Genomic DNA, 23,822 nt, shown 5'->3' with positions numbered 1-23,822 from the left:
AATGTAATGTACAACAAACTAGAGAAGGTCATTACAACAAATAAATTAGATAATTTTATCCTATTCTGACTCATCGATTTGGTGTAACGGTTCTATATCCTGTATGTTGCCTCTCAGCCTGAGACGACGGCTGTAGTGACGGACCGTGGTAAATAGGTTCGGGCGTACTGGCGGAGTCAGCTGGCTGGACGATGGGTCATCAGGATGACGTAGGGGCGTGGAACTGCGGATGACGTACTCCTCTGCGCTCGTGAATGACGCAGGATCACCCCCACAGCTACTCTGGCCAGCCTCGAACTGTGAGTGACTAGAGTGGCCGCCATGATCATCCCGGGGGTCAACCATCGCCGTCATATCCAACGCCTGCAGTAATTATGGATGAGTTAGTTGAATGATATACAAATTAAAAATTGATGAAAATAAGTAAATCAAATACACTTACATATCCCCTGATCACGTCAAAGGATGGATGGTAATGTGCGGATGGCGGCGTGTAGCTGGGGTTAATGAAACGTCGTGTAATCTGCATGTACAACTCCATGTATGGATCGTATGGATCCATAACGCCGGGGATGGGGTCACCAGTGACGACGAACTCTAACCGTCGATGCCACAAGTCAATGTACTGGGCATGCTCCATCCACCAGTTCCTGTCGCTCTTTCCCCGACGGTCAATGCGGTGCAGCCGGGCACTAGTGTCACACTGCTGGGGGACAGGCTGGCGTAGTCCAAACTGTCGCATGACTCGATCCGGTAGGTGACTCTCCACAACCTCAAAACAGATCAGGGGGACCCTAGAACGCCACTGCGCCTGATGATCTAGCAGATGTGGAGGCATGGCAGCAACTAAATCAGCTTCATACGGGTCCCATGTCATCTGCGATAACACATACAAAGTAATATAGTAAACAGGTTAGTGCATATTAAATATGTTAAGAGTATACATAATAAATAACTGTTTACAAAATAAATTAAAGTTATCACCTGATACTCGGCGAGTCGGTCAAGGGCGTCTCGGTAGTACGGAAGGCCCCTCGCCGCATGCGCATATATTAGTCTGGGGACCGCCCATCTGCAACCGTACGCCTCGTCAGCGGAAGGGCGTGGTGGAGGAATGTACCTCTCATACTGCTGGTCCTGATCCTGCTGCCCCTGACGATGTATAGCAGGCCTACCTGGCCTGCCTACATGGATGTGCTCCCAAGACCAATACTGGACATCAAACACACAAAACTTGGTTAATTGTAAACTAATTATAAGAACTTTCCAAATTAAATTGTTAACAGATAGGTAGGTTACCTGAAGCAAAAATAACGGACCGCTGATCTCACGAGAACCCCGACGGGATGCTCTACACAGATGGCGATACAACATCGCCAGACAAGCACTGCCCCAGCTGTAGCCACGGATATGCTCCCAGTCGTGGTCTAATAGCTGCAGGTAAATGATCTGTAAATGGCTGCCATTCTTGCCACCGAACAACACACCCGAGATGAGCAGAAAAAGGTACGCTCGAGCTTGTCTCTCAACAGTGGCCTCATCAGCACATCTGGCAACACACGAAAAGTGTCGCGTATCCAGCCGGTCCTCAATCCGCCGCCCTGATATCGTCCGGACCTGGCTGAACCCTGAGAACCTGAGCAACATAACCGGGGGGATCGGCCAACGCAGATCCAGACACCAGACTCCCATGAATGGGAAGCCGTGTGAGTATCGCCACGTCTCGCAACGTCACGGTCGCCTCCCCAACAGGTAGATGGAAGGAGTGCGTCTCCTGTCTCCATCTCTCCACAAGCGCAGTAACAAGCGCTGGGTCGACATCTCTGAACGCCATCCGATGTATACCCATGAAGACAGTGTATTCCACGAAAGGCAGAATGCGGGGATCGATAACCCAATCCCCAAGGAACGCGACAGTGTAGTGCCTGCATGTCAGTATGCCCGCCGGATCAACCGACTGAGTCCAAATGTCAACGCTACGATGTGTGTTCTGTAGTGTAAGGACAGAAGGGTCGGTGGGTCCGGGTGTGCTATCTCGGGTGTCCATGGTATCTGTTCATTAACAGCGTTATAATCCAACAATTAAAAAGTAACAATTACAGACAATCGATAACAAAATACAAAATTTCAAATCTCATACTTCAATCTAAAAATACTCCAACTGTTACAATCATTTGAAATGCAGAAATACAATCAACGTACTATTCTACTACATCATTCTAGATAAAAAAAAAACTTAGTGCCCGGTCGATCTAGATGGACACGATCTCTTGTTGTGACCCTGCTGGTGACAGAGGCTGCATTTGCTTGCGGGACGGTTGGTCTCATCCATTTTATTGCGTATGCGCCTTGACTTAGGGCGACCTGCTCCTCGTACCATGCTGTTGTCGGGAATGAGTTTAAGGCCTCTATACTCTCTCCATGTCGTCTCACAAGGGATAGGCCAGAATTGGGGAGCGTATGTGTTTGCGTAGGCCTCTGATTGCAGTACCCGGTGAATAACTTTGGAGTTGCATGGGAGAAGATATAAATGTGTTCGATGTCGAAGGCCCAGATTGGCCAAACATTGTCGTAGATGGTCCACCATATACAGGTGAAGCTATATGTGAACTCAACGGCATCTGGAACCGATCGTCATGAAGCAGTCTACTGAAGGACCCCATCCCATATCCAGTTGATGGAATGTCTTGTGAGGGCATTCGAAAGGACTCTGTGTATCCGGAAAAAAAGGTAGCTTGTTGATCTGGTTGAGTACTTTGTTGCGTACATGTAGACACTATTTCTACATATATCTCATGTGGATAACCCCTCATTAAAACAACGCTCCTCAAAGCTTTCAAATGTCTATCGTTAGAACAAGGTAACACTTGAACCGCATTATTAGTCTCAAACCTCATTTGAATGTTAAGTTGTACATTCATTGGGTTTAAGCCAATAATGCTATGAACCTCGTTCATCAGATCGTTGAAAGTCATGTCCGGTCCAAGTGGCAATGGTTCCATATTTCCACCACTATACTGGACATTCGGTCCATCAGACACAAATTCACCCCCCATCGGCATAACAAAGCTGCGTTTTGTGTAGCCATATTCTATACAACAACCAAAAACACATCTTAATACCAATCTCCACCAATTCGCACTATAACAACCAAGATATTCACACTATAAACATAATTAACCAACACTATTCCAATTCACATAACAACCAAAACAAAGTACACAACAAACATATTCACACTATGACAACCAACATATTCTACATAACATATTTTTCGTAATTAAACAACAATGTAGACTACTTTATCAAATTAAAACAAGAATTTCATCAACATTATCAACAATTTCATCGACATTTTCAACAATTTTATCAAACATTTCCACAATTTCATCAAAAACTTTCATACTAAACTAACATCAATTTAGGGCTTTTATACTAAACTATTATCAAATTACAACAAACTATCTTAGAATTATCAACATAATTATCAATTTACATCAAACTAACTTAGAATAATCAACAACATTATCAAATTAAAACAATGTTATATATAATTATCAAACTAACCTAGGTTTTTAGATTTTAAAAACAAATGAGTGAGAAGTACCAACAATGTGATTAAAAAGAAGAGGAGAGGCGTGGCGGCGGCGACAGCGACGGCGACGGCAGATTGGGTAGACAGTTGATGAAGAGTGAGAGAGTGAATTTGAGTTTTGAGGAAGAGTGAATGTGTCGCGTGTTCCTGGAACAATATACCAGTGAAAACCGCTGACTGAGGCAGCGTGTTTCTAGTATTAATGAAACGATGCCTCAGTCAGCGTTTTAAGGCCTATTATAGCCTTACACAAAAACGCTGACTGAGGCAGCGGTTTTGTGTATTTTCAGTTTTTTTATTTTTATTTTGTATTTCACAAAATACGTAATTCAAAAAAAAAATGAGGAAAAACGCTGACCAAGTCAGCGTTATACTTCAGAAGCTTAATTTCGTAAATAGTTTGGCCACGCGTCTATATTCGTAAATTGTTTACTAATAAGGCTTAGTTTCGTAAAAAATCCCATTTAAACCCCTACAATTCCAACTGACCCATTTGTGTGTCTTCAAGTGAACCCAGAATAGCTTGTTGCACTTCGAAATCATCACAATTTTTAGAAGTGACCTCTTCGCTGCACCGTCTCTTAGCCGGACCAGAATCCGAAGATGAAGTTGTTGGAGAGCGCTTCTTCCCTGACATTTTCAGCTTTGAAATCCTTACTTTCACACCCCAAACTCTAGCCATGTCAACATCAGTAATCGCTTTCGATTTGAATTCGAACTTATCATCTTTGTCACCTTTCTTGAATTCGGATTTGAAAAAGATATCACCTTTCTTGAAAATTTTATGGTGATTGATGATTGGATTTCTAATACAGAGTTACTTACAGCAAGCACAACTACAAAGGTCATTTCTGAAAAAAACAAGATCATATCCAAGAATTGAGAGGTTGAAATAATGACAGGCTAACAACTGAATGAGCGAATTATGAATATATATTTGAAAATGATGAGAAATCCTTGGTAAGCATTGTTCACATTTTCTTCAATATTTGCTCTACTCTGGACAAACCTGGGTAATTGATCCCCCGGCTACGCATTTTTCGTGCAGTTTGTTCTCAATGCTGAGACAGATAGTACATACGCAATAACAGATCCCGGATTCTACCTAGGGGTAGCACTATGCCTTAAATAACTTAAGAAATTGTAAATGACTAGAAACTCATAATAAACTATTTAGATTGTCGCAAACTAATTGGGTTAACTTTATTATATAATGCGACGTCTTTTCATATACCTATCAATATTTAATTTTATTAAGTGCGTGCCCAATTTTAACTATATTCATATAAAAATAAAAAGCTAATATTGGTGCTTTATCCATACAAGTAAACATAATTATCTGAATACTTGTTATAATCGTATTAATTAATGTATACTTTTCATCATATATGCCAATCATACTGAATTATTCAAAATGGTGGGAGTAATAGTTAACCATTTCTAAACATTTATTTACATTTTTTAAAATTTGTTTTACAAATAATTAATATTCTAGTTTTTAGTATACTACAATCATATTCAAATTAAAAGTACTCCAATCCATATGTTCCATGAATTATCGGTCAAAGTTTTATATGGTAAGAGTTGGATATAAGAAAAAAAAATTATCAACTATGCTTTTCTTTCTTTTCTTTTCTTTTTTATTTTTATTTTTATTTTTATTTTTATTTTTTATTTTATATATACATTTCATTGTAAATTTTCATAAATATTATTACTAATATATATAAAACTAAATAAATTATAATGGTCAAACACGAGCATTGGAAATCAAGCTATGCATGAAAATGGGAAGAACTTCTATTTAAAAATGTAGATTAAAGAGCTAGTTTTCTTTTTAAAGAGCTAGTTTTTAAAGAGGGAGTATTCTAGATTAAAGAGCTAGTTTTCTTTTTAAAAATGTAAAAATGATGAATACTACGTGTAAAAAAAAAAAAAAAAAAAAAAAAGCCTAAATTTGTTGCCAAGAGGAATCGATCACATCACACTTACCGCACCACCAGAGCAACGCTGATTACAATGAATAATTAATTATACAAGGTATAATATTTATATAAAAATATTTCTGCAGCATTTTTTAGTCTCTTTTTTTTTTTTTTTTTTTGGGTAGCATGTGCTACCCCTTGCTCCAACGTAGGTCCGCCACTGAACATACGCACCATGCTTCATAGTAGAAATAAAGGAGGAAACCAATTTCTGGGAGGAACTGGCTGCTTCCGTGCTTGGACAAGTTTGCACAATGAACATTGCTGATTCCGACTCTTTGCCTTGAACAGTGGCGATCATTGGGAGCAACCAGTGAGACACAATGATCATTTACAAGCCATAAAGCCTAGAAGGGATTCAAGGGAATCTCCTTTTGCCAATTGCAACCCTGCTTGGAAAAGTGAAAGAAAAAACTGGCTAGCACATATGATAATGATCATTGAACTACTCTGTATTTTTCAGGGTTAAGCAAATGGAGTAATTAGCAGAGTGACATTAATTGCTGAACATACAAATTATATTATTTTACAATTGCAACGCTAGCTGGATGTCTTCATATTATTCAGAAGACAGCTATATTATCTGAGGGTGAACTCTATGAGCTCTTAATACAAGTTTGAAGAGAACCAGAGCAGGAAAATGTAGAGACTTACACAGGCTCTGGAAATTTTGCTTCAGATGTGAATGAAGGCATGGCCAAATGCTTATGCTTCAGCCTCATTTGACCTTCACTGATACCATTATCAATGACACAGCCTAAGCGGGGACAAGTACTGTAGAAAAGAAATTTTGAGATCAGTTACACACTTACACTTTATACCAACTTATCAGATACATTAAAGTATTAAACTAAGAATTGTGCCTGTCAATGAATTCTACATGGAAACTCCAGCAGATCAATTCACAAGAGCTTGAAAGAGGACATCACAACTTCAGAACAAAACGCTCTTATTCAGTTTTTTTTTTTTTTTTTTTTTTTTTTTTTTTTTTTTTTTTTTTTTTTTTGGGAGTGCCTGAATGTGGTTAAAAAAAAATAGCAAAAAAGATGTATTGGGGGTTGACAAGATAAGCTTATAGACCGAGACAGTTCATCTCTCTCTTCATTATACTAGCCAGTTCACTCTTACAGGTTCACAGCATAATAATGCACTTCCCTTGTCAAATAATGGGCCACCAAGACCATATTATAACAATAAACCATGAGCTTCTCTAATCTATAATACTGTAGCAATATACCAAGATTAATCCAAACACAAAACATGCATGATACAGCAATGAGTTCAATTTTAGTCAAGATGATACAACTGAGACTACTATTACTCTGGTAAAAGGTATATTCTATAGATGAGGGGGATCCATTACCAATATCCATTAGCTCGGTATCCGACATAATTTCATATTAAAAACCATTCGATTTAATGGTTTACTACTTTACTTACAATCACCAAACAAACATTATAGGACAATGAAACTAGCTTATAAACAGCTATATACCCAATTAATAGGATCATGCACACACGAACGCACAACCCACACGCACACGCACACCCCCCACCCACACACCAACACACAACACATGCACCCCCCCCCCCCACACCCACACAACCCCCCACCCACCCACCAACACACGCACCCACCCACGCACCCGCCCACACGCAACATAGGTTATGGTCAAACAAAAGCAAAATTCTCCTCAGCATTTCAATAATCAATGGCTCTGTCTACAAAAGCAAAAATAGAAAATTTGTTCCTTAACTGAAGTATAAAACTTTTAAGGTTTATTCTATGCATTCCATCACCATCAATGACATTCAAGTTATCTTAAAAGCCTAGTTCATCTCATCTTTTATACACAAAAGAAACTAACAAATAACTTCATTTACTAAACCAATGCCACTAAAAGTTACTTTGTTATTACGTAACAATTTGAGAGAAGGGTAACAGAATTTGTATTTATATTAGGCATTTAATTTGAAATGTTCACACATATGTTCATGATAATGCATATCCATCAGCAAACACGTTATTTTTCTTCATTAGAAGTCTTATCACCCGATCATTACCACCACTTTAGGTATGAACAAGCGGTGACAAATATAAATTGATGAAAGTATACAAATGTCTGTAAGTGGAGATGACAAAGGGAGAGCTTGTACTTGGAAATGTTTGCTTGTATTAATTGGTTTGGCTTAAGTTACATCACCCAACTTTAGAGCACTAGGTTGGTGATGTAAGCTAAATTTGTCTATGTAAAAACATTTCCATACTTCTCTTTCACTCACTATCAAATTCTAGCATTATCAATCACATTTAACTCAAAATTACTTCTCCAAACACAAAAAGTTCACTCACGTCTAATACAGTATAAGTTTTAAGCATTCTGAATTCCATGAATCAAAACTGTAGTTCTATTGTGCAGAAGTCTTGCATAATTCAAAGCATGTCATTCTTCTTTTTAGAGAATTCTTAATACCATCTTGCTATCATACTGGAACCTATTGAAGCTTATGACAAAATAATACGACATGACATTAAAAAAAAGAATCAATAAATGTAAAACTAAAGAGCTAAAGGACGATTTAATACATACTGATATTACTCCTGAGAATAGTGAGAAACTCATAAATGAACATCCAAGCAATGCACAACAGAGGACCCTTTGGGAATAACAATGATCACATCCGACCACACAATCGACCCCCATAATTCCCCTAATTCATTCTTCCTCACCAAAATCTCAGCACAAAGCACCTCTATTTCCTGCCCACTCCAGCCCCCATTCCCATTCGCATTCTGGTTCGCTTTCCCTTCCCACACCACAAACAACCTCCCACCCACATTAGCCATAGTAGCACCACACAAGAACTTAGGTAAACTGTTATCCACTCCTTTCAACTCCTTCCACTCATTCTCCCCAACATCAAACCCTCTAATCTTCCCCAAATAATCATAACAATACAACACTCCATCCACCACAGCGGCCCGCCCCCTCCACCCCAAATCGAGCTCTGTTGACACCAATCCCCACTCCTCCAACCCCGGGTCGAAAATCACCCCACCCCTATCAGCCATTGCATACAATCTTCCATCCACTACAGCACTAGCGTGCATCCACTTCTCCTTCACCTCAATCGGACTCCGAACAGGCTTCCACAACCCGCTAATCGGATCAAAAACCTCAGCCCAGTTCATAGACCTAGCCCAATTATCCACAACACAACCCCCCAACACATAAATCTTCCCATCAATCACCCCAGAAGCAGCAAATTCCCTCCCAACCCTCATTTTAGGACCCATTTCCCATTTATTAGACAAACAATCAAGAACCCATAAATTAGGGGAAGGGATATCATTGATAGACCCACCAATCACATACAAATGGCGACCTAATGAAACAAAAGAAGCCCCAATAGGGTGAGATGGGGAGGGATTAATTGGGATTAGGGTTCTTGGGATGTGATTGATTTGAGTTTTGGGGAAAAATGTAGAAGGGTCTAGAGAGTACCATCTGAAAGAGAAGGATGAATCTTTGGAGTTGAAGATGCGAAGGTTGATGAAGAGGAATGATTGGGTGGTGTTGAGTGCACAGCGAGTAGCGTGGAAGAGAGGAGAACGTAGAATGGACCGCCATGATTTGCTGACAAGAGAGAGGAAAGGGTGGTGGGAACGAGGAACTCGAGCTAAGCATTGCAGTGCGACGTCGTTTGAGAGAGCTGGAATCAGGGGTTGTTCATGGTGTTGGCAATGGTGGGTTTCAGAGGGTGAAGGTTGATCGGCCATGGTTGTCGGAGTTTTGAGAACTCTGGTGAGAGGGACTGAGGGAGAGAGAAGGGAAGTTGGGAATTTGGAGGGTCATTTGGAGTTTTGACTGGCTTTGGCTTTCTCATTTTGGTAAGAGGGTTTGAATTGGATCATTGATTAATTGGATTGCTCCAAGTTTATCTTTCAATTGTGTACGCCACTCACACCACTCTTACAAACTTTTACGGACGAGTTGACGACTAGGTACTAAGGTCTCTAATTTAAAATTGATACAATGCACGGATTGTACTTCGTATAAAGTAAAATTGGGTTAAATTATATATATTTATTTAAATTATTAAAATATGGAGAATACGGAAGAAAATCATTCATTACATAGTATAGATTAGCAATAAAATTTTGTAAACAAAAACAAAAAAGATTAAAGATGAGAGTGATACTTGGTGCTTATGATTTGACTTTTAATATATTAAGTATAGATGTCACCTTAAATCCTAAAATAAAACAAAATCGGAAAGGAAATTATATGTATGCAAGGTTGAGCTTGGGCATGACATAATACAAAGACGTGTATGTCAGAATGTGGATTGTGCTTGTGCCACATTTTTGTTAGAGAAACATGAGAAAGATGTTTTTCAACTTGACCCAACACAACAAAGTAAGCAAAATTTGACTTATGTAGTTATGTACAACTTGATATGGCACGATGATCATGCTGATTAATGATTAAGTCCATGTCTAGATAATCTTGATTGACACGACACATAGTTAGTGGGTTGTTACCTATATATCGGGTTGTGAGATAGTTCTAGCTAACCCTAATACACGCGAAAACGGCACAAATAAGCATTATACCCCAAAGCCATCTTTCGAGATTTGAGAATTTGAGGTAGAAAACATATCAAGAATAATATTCTTTAGAAAAATTATCTACCATAGGCTCGACATTTTCCTTAATAAATGACTTATAGATACGTGGGTGATAAACTTACACCTTTTCAATTTCATCATAATCATTAACAATGAATGAGAATATAACTAAACTACCTGTATTGAACTGGTGGCGCGAAAACAGAACCTTATCTGAAAATCTGAGGGTGTTGGAACTCTACTGTGAAAAGGGATGTCAGCAGTTACAGTAAACGGCGTTGCGGCATTATTTCTCAGCAGCAACCACCTTCATCGCAGCAACAATTATTCTGTTAACCCCAATCAATTCAACTCCATCACCAACAAACGCCGCATAATCATCACATGCTCCTCTTCTACTGCTAATGCTCTTCCTTCTGTTGATTTTAACCCTCTTCAATCCGCTCTTGAAAAGGTTCACCCTTATCTCTCGATCTCCTCATGATTGAATTGGATGGATTTTAGGATTACCCAGTATTTGAATTTGTTGAACAATATCTGGGTAATTTTCTGATTTTTCTGGGTGTTTGTATATTTGTTTAAATTTGTCTAGGTTTATAGTCACGTTATCTTTCTGGGCTTGCAATTCTAGTTTGTTTGGGTACTAAAAGTTGCTTTTTGGGGCTTAGTTTGCCTTGAGCTCATTCTAGTTGTTTAAGTGTGTTAATTGGGTTTTCACACTTGATGAAAATCTATGAAATGTGTTGCATTATCATGGATGTTAGGATGATACTTTTTATGCAAGATTACACTTAAATTTATTCCCATAACTGCCGTTTTATTACCCTTACCAAAAGGACTGCTTTTAAAGAGGCAGTGATGTGTGAAGCTGATTTTTGAAGGATTGTTGTTGTGAATTGGTGATAATATCTGTTGGGAAGTTGCTGAAGGCTGAGAACTTTGAGGCTTTGAGCTCCTAGATATTAGAGAAGGAATGTCATTGGTGTCACCAAGTTCCTGAGTTTCAGGCCATCATGATTTATGAAGCGCGTGGTTTTGTTAGTAAAGGTAGTGAAAATTTAATTGATAATAGCTAAAGCTAATGCATCTAGTTGAACTTTGAAGTAAGAACTTTTGGTGGGTGTTATATAGTATATACAGTGTTATATAGTATATACATCTCAATCCTCGAGTACCTTACAACAATTCCTTTCCAAAGTATGGACTAAATTTGTGTGCACAAGGAACATCCAAATCAAATGTGATTTAACAATTCATTATATTTCTTCCACTCATGACATTCTATGAAGACCTTAGACCCTCTCGTGATGGTAAAGTATTTATGGTGAAGATTTATGCTTGTCAGAATGTGATGCTTAATAATTCCTTTCCAAAGTATGGACTAAATTTGTGTGCACAAGGAACATCCAAATCAAATGTGATTAATCATTTCACAATATTTCTTCAACCCATGACATTCTATGAAGACCTTAGACACTCTTGTAATGGTGAAGTATTTATGTTGAAGATTTTATGCTTGTCAGAATGTGATGCTTAATAATTCTAAACGAAATTTCTGAGGATGTAAGCATTTTTATGGTGCAGAATGATAGTGATGCTGTCAAGGACGCACTTGATCAGTTAAGCGAAGTTGGTTGGGCCAAAAGGTGGAGTTCGCAGCCATATATCTCTCGTCGTACTGTACGTAGCCATTATTAGCATGTACTTGTTAAGTTTTCAGCTTAAGTATTGGCTAATCTAAGAAATGTTGCTTGAAGAAAAGTCAATATTTGCATTTCTAATGTACAGACATCACTTCGGGAGCTGACAACTCTTGGAATCAAGAATGCTGAGAATCTTGCTATACCAAGCGTCAGAAATGATGTAAGTAAACTAGTTCAGTCATAGAGGATTAGCATATATAAGCAGATATTCTTTCACCATTGCCTTGAGGAGGGTATTTTGGGGTTCATCTCCTATCGTAGAGGACTTCAGCATCATGACTTGAGTTTCTTGCTTTCCATTGGCTGGCTCCTGCTCTAAGCTTAAAGTTTATATTTATTGGCACATTGTTATGTATGCACATTATGTTAGATGATTCTGTTATTGAATGAACTCTAGTGATGGGGGATTTGAAATTTTACTCTGGATACTGCATCAACATGATAATTTTCAGTCATGCAGGCAGCTTTTCTAGCTACGGTGGTTGGCACAACAGGATTTTTGGCTGTTCTTGCTGGCCAGCTTCCAGGGGTAAACAGCATCCTCTTATCTCCATTATATACAAGCCAGCTTACTTTCCAGTCAAATGTATTGCAAGACTGAACTGTATGCCAGAATGAATATAAATAACTCCTTCGATGTCAACGTCAGTCTTGTGAGTCACAAGTACCAAGGTTGACTACTTTTTGTAGACAGTATTAGTAAAAATATGAAAATTTTGGTCTAAGGTCTTTTAACGTAATGACACATTCTTGCTGTTCTTTCAACATGGAAGTATGATTCGCAGACTTATGTTAGTTTTTATTTTTTTGTTTTTAAAAGAAAATTACACTTAGCACAACTATTCACAAAGTCAGGCAACTTTGGTATCATAAAATTGCCTGAAAAGGATTTGAACATTATCTGCTTTGCAGAAGAGTAGGAAGAGGGAGGGGGGGGGGGAGAGGGTTATTCTGTCTTAAATTCCACTTTGGCTAGTGTGATATTTTACGGTAATATATTATGGAGATGTCAGTTTGTAAATTTAGGAATTAATCACAAATTATTAAAAATGTGGGCAGCTGTGGCGCTGTGCACATTTCCTTGTGATTGTTTTCTGAAACTGTGGCTCTATGATTGTTTCTGTCTTTTGAGATTTATAACTATGCTTGTATTATAGGACTGGGGCTTCTTCGTGCCATACTTGGTCGGAAGCATCTCTTTAGTGGTTTTGGCTGTGGGTAGCGTTGCACCTGGGTAAGGAACTAAGGACTTGTATACATCTCCATGCAGATATCTCATATTTTTCTTTCCTATCCTCATCTTATTCTTTTCTAGAGGGTGAGACATCTTTTACTCCAGGGAACTGAAAGCACCCTAAATTGACGTACCATAATATCTATCAATGCAGACTTCTCCAGGCAGCCATTGGTGGATTCTCTGTGGTTTTTCCTGATTATCAAGAGCGGATTTCTAGGCATGAAGCGGCTCATTTTCTAGGTAATATGTCAGCAATAGGTTTACTCTTTAGTCAACATATATGTTCATCTTATCATAAACACTCAGCTGATACTATTATCGGATAAATAATGACCAGTAGCCCGACTTGCAACAATATAGGCATACAGCTTTTTGGCAATGAAAGCATGCATAAAGAAATTTTACCCCATTCCCTTTTATTTTTTATTTTTTTATTTTTTTTATTTTTTTTATTTTTTTTTTCTGGGGTGGTGGGGGTGTGGCTGAACTTCAGGAACGTTATACTACGTAGTTATATTGAAATGATATGTCATAGATAAGCTAATCATTTACAATTACCTCACTTATCATTATCAACGATCAGCATCATCTAATATCATGCCCAAAGTCTACTCTCCACTGGCTACCTGTGCTAGTTATTACTCTTTCAAACATGGCTTGACACTGTTACTATTCCTTACAGTTGCATATTTGCTTGGCCTACCAATTTTGAGTTATTCCCTGGATATTGGTAAAGAACATGTGAACCTCGTCAATGACGAGTTGGAGAAGCTTATATACAGTGGACAGCTTGATTCCAAGGAACTTGACAGGTAATACGTTTACTAGGCCTTTATGGTTTATGGTTCAGAAAACACATTTTCTAGAGGCTATTCAGAAATGACATTATATACCCCATAGAAGTCTATCTTCTGCTTTTAACATTTCTATTTTCGCTCCTTTCATGTCTCCAAACATATTTTGTCCAATAGTCAATTGACAATTGTTGAAACACCTGATACACATATATTTGAGATTGAATTATAGAGGCTTTTTGGAGTATGGAGCACTTTCTTGAGAGTAAAGGTTGAGATTGAACTCCTGAATCCACTCTCAGAGATGGGTTAATCTTATATTAAGTTTTTGAGGCATCTGTTGGTAGTTATGGCTAAAAAAATGAGTTTCTTTGTTGCTCCAGGTTGGCTGTTGTGTCAATGGCTGGGCTGGCTGCCGAAGGGCTAACATACGACAAGGTTATTGGTCAATCTGCAGATCTATTCAGTCTACAGGTCTGTAGTAATTTTTCTTTTGCCATTTGTTGCTTGAATTTGGGGCAAAAGGTTTAGTGTTTTTTGTTGTTTCCCGTACACAGAGATTTATAAATAGGAGTACACCACAAATCAGCAAGGACCAGCAACAGAACCTCACTAGATGGGCTGTAAGGATAAGCTCCTCTTTCTCTTCCCTCTCACACGCAGGGCAGGGCCTTATATATTGTGTGCTATGTTTGTTCAGGTTCTGTTTGCAGCATCTCTTTTGAAGAACAATAAAGCGGCTCATGAAGCTCTGATGGCTGAAATGTCAAAGAAAGCAACTGTACTGGATTGCATCAAAGCAATTGAAACGGCCTCATAAATTCAAGAGGCAAAACAGTCCTCACATAATTTTTTTCACAGATTTTTTTGGTACAAAGTTTAAACAGCTCAAGCCTAATATGAAATATAGAGTAATCTATAATTGTAATACTGTATTTTATATTGATGAGAATCTGAGAAAGACTGGATGATTACAAATTACACTTGCTTCAAATTTGCTGATGATAGCCCCTGTATTTTGTAACAGACAAGGTGCAATTTGTGCTCGTCTCTCGTACACATTAGTCTCAAATTCGAATATATTTGGTGTCAAATGATCCCTATATGAGACTGGGCAAACATGTTTTATCTTACAATTGACCCAAATTCCTAAAACGCGAGTCACTCCGGTACTTGCTTTACATTAACTTAGCCAATTACTTTGTTGTTTGATCAGCTAATGAAAGATTGATATTGGATATAACTTATGGAGGATAGAGACTAAAACTAAAAGAAATAAAACGAAGGAAGCATAGTGAAAAATTGATTTATTTTGCATTTACGTGAGATTCAAACAATCTCAATGGAGATACAAATTCTCTTCTAACAATCTGAATATTACTGCAGAAGAGCTTAGGTAATTGCAGTAGTATCTTCAGCATCAACTGATGAAAAACTGCAGAAGTTAGGTAAGATACAAAGCTTTATTACAGTTCACACATCAACATTTACAGCCGGCCATACATTGACAGCAAGTCTCGCAATTTTGTTGCCTCAGCGTCCAAGCTCTCAAAACTCAAAGAAGACGGTATTCTCCAGCTCCAGTTACCAAACTGTATAACATTACATGAATTAGAAGAAAGCACAAAGGTGCATGGAAAAGATAAAAGACAGAACTTTCAGACACAAGTCACACAACAGGTTAAAAATAACGCATGCAAGAATGATGACAAACTATAATATCAGCATGGTGATATAATCACTTCTATATCTAGTCAATGAACTTCTCTTGTTGACAAAGTTCCAGCCGAACTAGTACCATAACTTAATAGTAGTATTATACTGTAATTACTTGCATAATTGCTACAGTGGCCACAAATTACCTGAGTAGCTGGAATATTCATCCTAGCAGAATTATCAAGTCCAAGAACATCTTGCATTGGTATGATTGCAGTTTTAGCTACTGACGATAATGCACCTTGGATGAGTCCCCATGAAATATCATTCCCTTCATTGAGGGAAAGGTAACTTAGCACCTGTATCAATAATAAGACGGAACTAAATCACAGCCAGAAAAAAAATCACACTAGAAAGATACAAAATCAATCCAAAAGTGTTATTCGAATTAACTTCAAGTTGCCTGATTACTCTATAGAAAACTTACATGATGTCTCTCTTCTTGCTTCAAGTTGTCCCACCAGCCCAGAACCTATCAAATATGAACACACACATTGAAAAGGTAACTCAGACCAAGGAAAGTACTAACTGTATTCTATAACCATGATAGTAGCATGCAGATTACAAGAATGGAATGGATCAGCCATGGTGTTGGAAGCCATATGCTTAGATAACAGATTTACCATGAAAAATAGTGAAGCAGGAGCTTTACCGTGTCATTATCATGAGTGCCAGTGTATACTACTTGATTGCGTTCATGATTATGAGGAAGATGAGGGTTTTCTGCATCACTTCCAAAACCTACACCAAGATTTATTGACCAAACATACTCATAAATCATCCAAACCTTTCCATCACATTAAAGAAATAGAAAATTTGAAAAACATATCATGAAGGAGGGAAATAGGGCAGGAGAGGGAGTTTTGATGGCAGACAGAAATCAGAAGGCAAAAAAAGGTGAATACCAAATTGCAGGACAGCCATCCCAGGTGCTCCAATGGATTTCCTCAGCTGAACTACATCCTCTGTGATTACACCCTGTTACAAGAAAATTATAGCATAATTAAGGAAACATAAATAATATAAACAACATTCTTCTACTTTTCTGCCAAAACAATGGAAAACGGACAAGGCATTACTGATATTTCCCAATTGAACATGTCATCATGTTGATATTACTTTCCACCACAAATGCACATTTCGAATACTTGACACTCATAAAAAGCTTCCTTGTGAGAGAATTACCTCACGTCTCAGAACTTCAAACTAAGCAGCAAATTGATTATCATGAGAAAATTTAATAAACAGGCATCCTGATAAGGATAACAAAATACACTACCAATTAAGCCGAGCTTTACTCTTTTTTTCTTTTACCATTTCCTTGGGGGGGGGGAGCTATTGTGATCAAAAGTTGCCACAACCAAATAATCAATAAAATATTAAATGACAGGCATCCTGACAAAGGTTTAACACCCAACATCATCTCTTAAACATCAGGCGTCATTGAAGCAAACAGAGCAACAAATCAAAGGAAATAGGAGGGGAAAAAAAGAACAAAATCTAATGACTTACCAGATCTTCAGCAATAACGGTGTTATTGAAGCAAACAGAGCAACAAATCAAAGGAAATAGGAGGGAAAAAAAAGAACAAAATCTAATGACTTACCAGATCTTCAGCAATAATGTCAATCTCCCCAACAGTCTTAAATATTGCATCAAACAAGGACTTTCCAGGCCCAGCCTACTGTCATCAAACAGCATTAGAAATAAGTGAACAAGTAAGGAACCCACAATTTGAGCTTTACAAAGTAATTTAAACCAGAGAAACTGACCTTCCATCGCCCAACCGTTGCAATTTTTGCTTCTGCAAAGGAATCACGACCGACAGTTATGACACAGGTGGTGGAGAATACTACTGGTAAAAAACATTACAGAACCTGATTACGTACACTACATACCTGATGGAACAGCCCAGAATCCAGCAAAACCTCGAAAATGGTCAATTCTGAACTCATCATACAAATCCATAGCTCGTCGAATTCGACATATCCACCATGAAAACCCATCTTTCTCCGTAGCAGTCCAATCATACAAGGGACTTCAATCAAATTGACGAGCATTAGCTGGTTCACATTGTTAAACAACTGGAAGATACTACAGTAGTCCAAAAAACTATTTTGTAACTTGAATAAGAGGCTCAAATCAATACAAGAAACTACAGAGTACCAGTAATAAGGCAGAATAAACATTTTCAAACTATAAAACAAGATGGGAACTAGAATGCAGTAAAACAAAATTGTACTATCCAGATTACCCACACCATTTTTTTTAGCCTTTTTCCATCAAAGGCCAAGTATGCCTTTCCTCTGTTGGCCATGTTTGGTGGTGAGTGGAGCATGATCATCCAAAAATAAATTTTTATCCATCTCTTCCTCAACTTTCTTGTCCAATAATGCCCACCAAGCCACTATCCTTCTCACAAGGTGGCAGTAGGCAGTGAGAGGCCTGAGATCCCACACCCTTTCCCATAGATCTTACCTTCTCTATCACTCCACTCCGGTCTCTTTCTCCAACCATCAAGGACTTGGGGGTCAGCAGAAATGACAAAAACAGGAGTAACACCTCTTACAGAGTTACAGCCCATTTGTTAGGAGGTAGATGATGATATTAATAATGAAATTACAGCGTCATTTGGTGAGGAGATCCTCATGCCAATGTCTATATCAATGTTTCCACCCCCAAAGCTCTCTCAATCATCAGAAATTCCATTACTATCCTTGGAAAAGTGTGATAATGAAAATTTATGAAGTAAAACACATGCTTGGGAGGTTCAATTCCATGGAACTTATCTTAAAATTACATATACATTACCAATACTTTACTGCCACATAACAAACAGGTCACTGGAACATTGATCCTCATCAATTAATGCATCCATTTACAGATCTATGTATATCCAAAATGAGCTAAAACTGACAGACTTTTAGCCAATTGGCGATGGTACGATGCATAAAGGCGGAAGTATAAGCACCAAATAGTTCTCCCCAAATTCTGACTCTACGATAGGTTGTATACTGCATCAGATCGTTGGTAGCTTGATACACAAAATCCCCACCTCCTCCCCCCCTCCTTTTTTTATTTTTTATTTTTTATTTTTATTTACTTTTGACGTGTCAGAGAACATCGTTACACAGGGCCTTAAGGAAAGACTGATAATATTAATCCTGGATTCACATAAACTCTCTCAATATACCCAGCTTTACCAGACAAAGCCAAGGAATCCATCACCAAATCACCACACCTAAGTTAACCAATAAAAAAAGCACAAAAAATAGAGGAAGTCTGTAAAAATAGACCATCCTCAGCAGCATCCCAAGTTTCGGAGGGAGGGATACATCAGTTTAATTAATAACTTATACAAAATTGTGAAAAATGAATGAATCAAACATGAAGAATTTAAGATCCCGAAATTCTCAGGTGTAGAGTCACCAACCTGTCCCATAACTGACCAGTTTCACTAAATGCATCAGGCGGAACTCCACTGACTAACAGAGGGAAGCCCTTCCTGTTCTGCAGAAAAAACAAATAACAACACCAAATGCTGAAACAAACACTTTGTACAATATGCAGAATCAACATACCATTTAATCAAATTGAAGCTCACCAGCAAAAAGTGTTTTTTGTTAGCCCAAACATCTGCATTGTGATAGCCAACATAGATTGGCATATCCCCCATGATCTTGATGCCCTTCAGCAGTGCATAATTACGAACTTTCTTCCATTGTCTTTGAAACAGAAACTGCTGCGCGATGAATAATTCAATCTGTCCAACTGAAAGTATGAGTACTTTATCAATGAATAATACGTCACATACATTTTAACAAAAGAGTATAACTTGTATCAATCTTACAAAGTGTTTTTCGCTCTCATAGATTTTCACAAGTGCGGAGAGATGGCGATTTTTTAAAGGTTCAGGCCAATCATACCAAGAAAATGTGTTACAAACTCGGTCAATTGCAGTAAAACATGCTGCATCCTCAAGCCAGCCTGTGTAGTAGTGGAAAGGTGAACATTATCAACAGAGATTTCAACAAAATTAGCATTGCACACACTGTATCCAGGATAATGGATGGAGAATATATTTGTTAGCTAATTCACAACTCTATCTCGGAAATGAAAATACAACAGACCCTGATTCAGCCAGTCAGCCTACATATTTTAGAACACAGCAAGAATAAAAAAATAAAATGTGCAAATTTGTGGGCATAACTTACTTGATATATCAGGATCCCTTCGAAAATTTTGAAGCTGCCTTTTGAGTCCCCCTTCACTCATAATAAGTCGCTCTGCAGCCTAGCAAAGAAGGTGCTATTAACCGATATTAATCCAAAGTTGAAACCCAGAATATTTACTCCTCAAAACAGAGTAGAATAACATACGCAACAGCTAAGGTCAAGCATTTAATGTAAAAAGTGATGGCCGGAACAAGTTCTAATATGAAGTATTAAACTAGTCTTTGCCTCTTTGGGCCTGGGCATTACATGGAATTAACATTATACGTTTAATTCATGACTCAATCTACACTTAGTTCATGATTCAATCTTTTCTTAATCAAATTTTACTTTTCGTATTATTCACTACACTTTGATCTTTTGTTTACAAAAGAATACATGAAAAGTGACATAGCTTACAGGTTTCAGAGAAGACGCCATGTATCGGATGGTGAGAAGGCCTTGGTGAGAATCTTGTAAAACTAGTGACAAAGCTTACAGGTTAAAATCCCAAACCCTATGCAACAACCCTCAAAAGTATAAACGTCATTTTCATTTTCTTACCAACAATTACAAGTGTTTCAGAAGAAAGCGAAAGCAAAAGCATCTAATCTAGAAAAAATGACAGCATCTATACGAAGAAAGTTGAGAACCGATAACACACACTTAATTGAGAGGTCTACCAAGCTAATTCCCATATTAACCCCCAAAGTCTTTGAATGAATACTCAAGATATAAAAACTCTGAAACTTATTTATAGGAGACTAGGGAAAGCCATTAAATCTTACCAAAAAAAAGACCCTCACATGTTCAAGTTCTCCACGAGTAGAAAACTACTCCCTCTGTCTCATAATACAATGCCTCTTTTCCTTTTTGGGTAAACCAATATACAATGCCTCTTTCTATTTAAAGGTTGTACTTTTTTGACATTATTATCCTCTTTTGATGAGTTATCATCTTTTTTCCTTTTCTTTTTCGTACTTTTAACATCAATTTCCAACACTTTCTCTCTCCGTCTCTTTAATTATTCCCAACTATTTTTCTTTCTCTCTATCTCTCTCTAACCCCACATGCGCATATGTACTTCTAATCATTAATTTTAAAGAATTTACAACTTTCTTACTTCCCGCGTAAAACCCAAAGAGGCATTGTATTAAGAGACGGAGGGAGTACTGTGGATGAGCATTGTGAAACATAGAAAGAAGAATATTTTACGAAATTAAAGGTGCATTGAGGCTTTGATTGATTGAAAGGTGCATGACCTTTGCTGAAATCGGAAAGAAAGTGGATATGAGGTCAGTCAAATGTTTCAATCTGAAAAACAATCTAAACCATCACACAATGCACCTTTTGATTTAATGGTTCACAAGAATCTTCGAACTTGAATTTGCACCCACCACAACAGCATTTTGTAGCCATCATATAAGAAGAACCACCAGCAAATCTAGAGAGATTATTTGATTCTGATGTAAAAAGTGATGGTGCTTGAAATATAAACACAGTAAGGCGTATGCTGAGATATAAGGCTACAGCATTATGATTATGAGTTATTAACAGTCTTGAACCTCATGTCAGGTACAAAGAATTAATCACACACAAGACAACCTATAAAACAGTCTCTCTTTAAAAGAACACAAGTGAATAAAGTAAAGATAGAAACAAAGTTCAAATTACAAAGAGGAGAGATTCACCTTTGCCACCAAAGGATCCTTTATCTGAGCAATAGTATCATAATTTACCCTCTCTGCATCTCTACAATTTAAGAAATGACTTAATTAAAAAAGATACAGGATATAAGTGCAGCTAATATAAACTAGGACAAGAAGCAGTGATTTATGAGTGGTGTAATGAGGCTTACACAGGTTCAGGGAGCTCTTCGCTATACAATGAGCCATCCTTAACCAGCTCTTCAAGAGAAATCAGAAGAGTATTTCCACAATTGGCATCCTGAATTCGAGCATTCTAATATTAAATAAATGTCTTTTATATTTTGACTAGAAGCTTGGAAGGCCAAATGAGCCTTAAGAATATGAAAGTGATGCCCTACTTTTTCATGCTTCTGCACAGCGATTACAATAAAATCTAATTTTGAATGTAATTTACACCCAAATAAACATTGAGCCACACAGTTTGACTAATGAATAATGGTTAATAAATTTATGTATTACAGAGTACAATATAGGCACTATATTGATTAATGATTAAATAATCAAACTTTATTTTTTGCAGTTTGAACTAGGCCACAATCTTGAACCTCCAAGGCTCCAACATAAATTATTTGGCAACCACAAACACAAAATTTCGCTTTATTTGTTGCAGAGTATCGAGTTTGTAACAATGGTCACAAACATGTCCAAGTTTATGTCTTCTTAGGCAATGTACAAAAATTATGAAAGTAAGAAACAATGTGAATATAATTTGGTCAGTGAGAAAGTATGACAAGTTCACAACAACAATATAGCATTCAGCAATTTGATCCTTAATACCAAATCAGAAATTGAACATTGACATCTATCTTTCCCAGGGACAGCCTTAAAATTATCTCTTCAGGATGTTTAGACAAAAGTCCAATATCTATCCTTACTGATCCTTTATACCAAATCAAAACTTGTAAGTTTTTGGGTTCTAATTTTTAAAAACCAAGACTCTTAAGGGTTAGTTTGGCATCGATGTGGTTTTCTGTTTTCTGGTTTTTTGTTTTTTTTAAAATCATATGATATATGTCACATATTGAATCAAAAATTAATAAAATTTATTAAAATCATGATAATTTTGAAAACTGACAACAGAAAAGTGAAAACGTCTTTTTCTTAACAGGAAACTGAAAACATGCCAAACAAGCTAATTATACTTGTAGAATAATCATCTGATTCCTAACAATATCTGGCCTCCAAGGCTCCAACCAATAAGTATCATTTGGCAACTATTACATACAAAAGTTTGTCATTCATTGCGGAGTGTCAAGTTTGCGTCAATGGTAGAAAACATGTCCAAGTTTATGTCATCCTAAGCAATGTAGCCGACTTTTGAAAGGACAAAACAATGTAATTATAATTTGGTGATTATGATTTATGAAAATAGAATCGTTTCACAAGAATGTCATATCAAAAATCAATCAGAGAAACAAAAAGGAAAGCGATAGACCTGGCCGGAATATGGCGAGCCTTCTTCATTAGCCTTTCTACCAGGAGGAACCAGAGGTAAAACCTGCCACCAAATTTCCAGCAATTAATTCAAAAAATCACCAAATTAAAACAGCAATTTTATCCCAAAAAACTACAAAATCATCAAATATTAAAACCACCTGCCAAAGAGAGCAACCAGCAGAATGAAGCCAATCGATGAACCGAAAAGCTTCGTCTCCGAGATCGCCAATGCCGTGAGGTCCAGGCAACGACGTCGGATGCAGTAGAATTCCAGCTCTTCGCCGGTCCGACGGAGACGACTCCGGAAAAAACTCATCGTAATTAACCGGAAGATCCTCGCCGACCCCGGTGGCGGTGACGGCGGCGTTAGATACGGCGGTGACGGAGGTAAGGTGTGTGAAGGTGACGGCGGAGGAGAGAGAAAGTGAGGAGGTGAAAATGAGGTTAGGTTTGGAAGGAATGAATGAAGATGGAAAGAAAGAGAGAGAGTTGAGAGACGCCATTGTTATAGGTATCGCCATTGTTAGGGAGGAATTGGAGGAGGAGAGAGAATTTGTATGGAAGTGTAATCTTGATCAGTCACAGTAGTGAGTGACTACTGAGTCACACAAATCGAGTCACAACTGAGTAAATTGTTGAAGAGAAAAATGTTTGTTAGAGCATACACAATGGTTGCCCAACCTCATCTTGGTTATTGATTATTTTATTATTTTATCCATCTTCCACCTCACTTATAACCACTCTTATAACCATTTAATAACCAATGTATGCCAATAGTTAACCATAATATTTTGGTTATACA

The 23,822-nt window shown here is 37.7% G+C and overlaps 3 protein-coding genes across 4 annotated transcripts; 1 reads left to right on the top strand and 2 right to left on the bottom strand.

Annotated features, from left to right (window-relative positions):
- Nucleotides 1-6,220: 6,220 nt before the first annotated feature.
- LOC110703196 (F-box/kelch-repeat protein SKIP6-like) lies at nt 6,221-9,546 on the bottom strand. Its single transcript, XM_021880946.1, has 2 exons — nt 8,172-9,546; nt 6,221-6,354 (listed from the first exon to the last, which is right to left on the bottom strand). The coding sequence occupies exon 1, from the start codon at nt 9,359-9,361 to the stop codon at nt 8,201-8,203; it is 1,161 nt and encodes a 386-aa protein (XP_021736638.1). The 5' UTR covers nt 9,362-9,546; the 3' UTR covers nt 6,221-6,354; nt 8,172-8,200.
- An 806-nt stretch (nt 9,547-10,352) lies between these two features.
- LOC110703197 lies at nt 10,353-15,055 on the top strand. 2 transcript variants are annotated; one of them, XM_021880948.1, is made up of 10 exons: nt 10,353-10,667; nt 11,798-11,893; nt 12,002-12,076; nt 12,377-12,445; nt 13,074-13,150; nt 13,305-13,393; nt 13,836-13,965; nt 14,331-14,421; nt 14,505-14,570; nt 14,648-15,054. In XM_021880948.1, the coding sequence occupies exons 1-10, from the start codon at nt 10,467-10,469 to the stop codon at nt 14,765-14,767; spliced, it is 1,014 nt and encodes a 337-aa protein (XP_021736640.1). In that variant the 5' UTR covers nt 10,353-10,466; the 3' UTR covers nt 14,768-15,054. The 2 variants fall into 2 exon arrangements, with proteins under 2 accessions (XP_021736640.1, XP_021736641.1); XM_021880949.1 differs by lacking the exon at nt 10,353-10,667 and adding an exon at nt 10,687-11,260 and having other exon boundaries at nt 14,648-15,055.
- A 187-nt stretch (nt 15,056-15,242) lies between these two features.
- Nucleotides 15,243-23,677, bottom strand: LOC110703195 (4-alpha-glucanotransferase, chloroplastic/amyloplastic-like). The gene is made up of 16 exons (XM_021880945.1): nt 23,179-23,677; nt 23,019-23,081; nt 21,733-21,821; nt 21,566-21,626; nt 19,878-19,956; nt 19,514-19,650; nt 19,268-19,426; nt 19,097-19,173; nt 17,562-17,701; nt 17,436-17,467; nt 17,270-17,344; nt 16,569-16,641; nt 16,316-16,404; nt 16,091-16,135; nt 15,810-15,962; nt 15,243-15,539 (listed from the first exon to the last, which is right to left on the bottom strand). The coding sequence occupies exons 1-16, from the start codon at nt 23,539-23,541 to the stop codon at nt 15,435-15,437; spliced, it is 1,740 nt and encodes a 579-aa protein (XP_021736637.1). The 5' UTR covers nt 23,542-23,677; the 3' UTR covers nt 15,243-15,434.
- Between the last annotated feature and the right edge of the window lie 145 nt (nt 23,678-23,822).

The sequence above is a fragment of the Chenopodium quinoa genome, unplaced genomic scaffold, assembly GCF_001683475.1.
Source record: "Chenopodium quinoa cultivar QQ74 unplaced genomic scaffold, ASM168347v1, whole genome shotgun sequence".
Lineage (NCBI taxonomy): Eukaryota > Viridiplantae > Streptophyta > Magnoliopsida > Caryophyllales > Amaranthaceae > Chenopodium > Chenopodium quinoa.
The sequence above is the reverse complement of the archived record's forward strand: the minus strand, read 5'-3'. Positions and strand labels throughout refer to the sequence as shown.

Bases quoted from the DNA above. Each gene is read 5' to 3' on its own strand.
- LOC110703197 (XM_021880948.1), top strand. From the start codon at position 10,467: ATGTCAGCAGTTACAGTAAACGGCGTTGCGGCATTATTTCTCAGCAGC. The intron at 10,668-11,797 runs GTTCACCCTTAT...TTTATGGTGCAG, and splicing joins TTCAATCCGCTCTTGAAAAG to AATGATAGTGATGCTGTCAA. The intron at 13,394-13,835 runs GTAATATGTCAG...TATTCCTTACAG, and splicing joins TGAAGCGGCTCATTTTCTAG to TTGCATATTTGCTTGGCCTA.
- LOC110703195 (XM_021880945.1), bottom strand. From the start codon at position 23,541: ATGGCGATACCTATAACAATGGCGTCTCTCAACTCTCTCTCTTTCTTT. The intron at 19,651-19,877 runs GTAAGTTATGCC...ACTACTACACAG, and splicing joins AAGGGATCCTGATATATCAA to GCTGGCTTGAGGATGCAGCA. The intron at 16,642-17,269 runs GTAAGTCATTAG...TTCTTGTAACAG, and splicing joins ACATTATTGCTGAAGATCTG to GGTGTAATCACAGAGGATGT.
- LOC110703196 (XM_021880946.1), bottom strand. From the start codon at position 9,361: ATGGCCGATCAACCTTCACCCTCTGAAACCCACCATTGCCAACACCAT.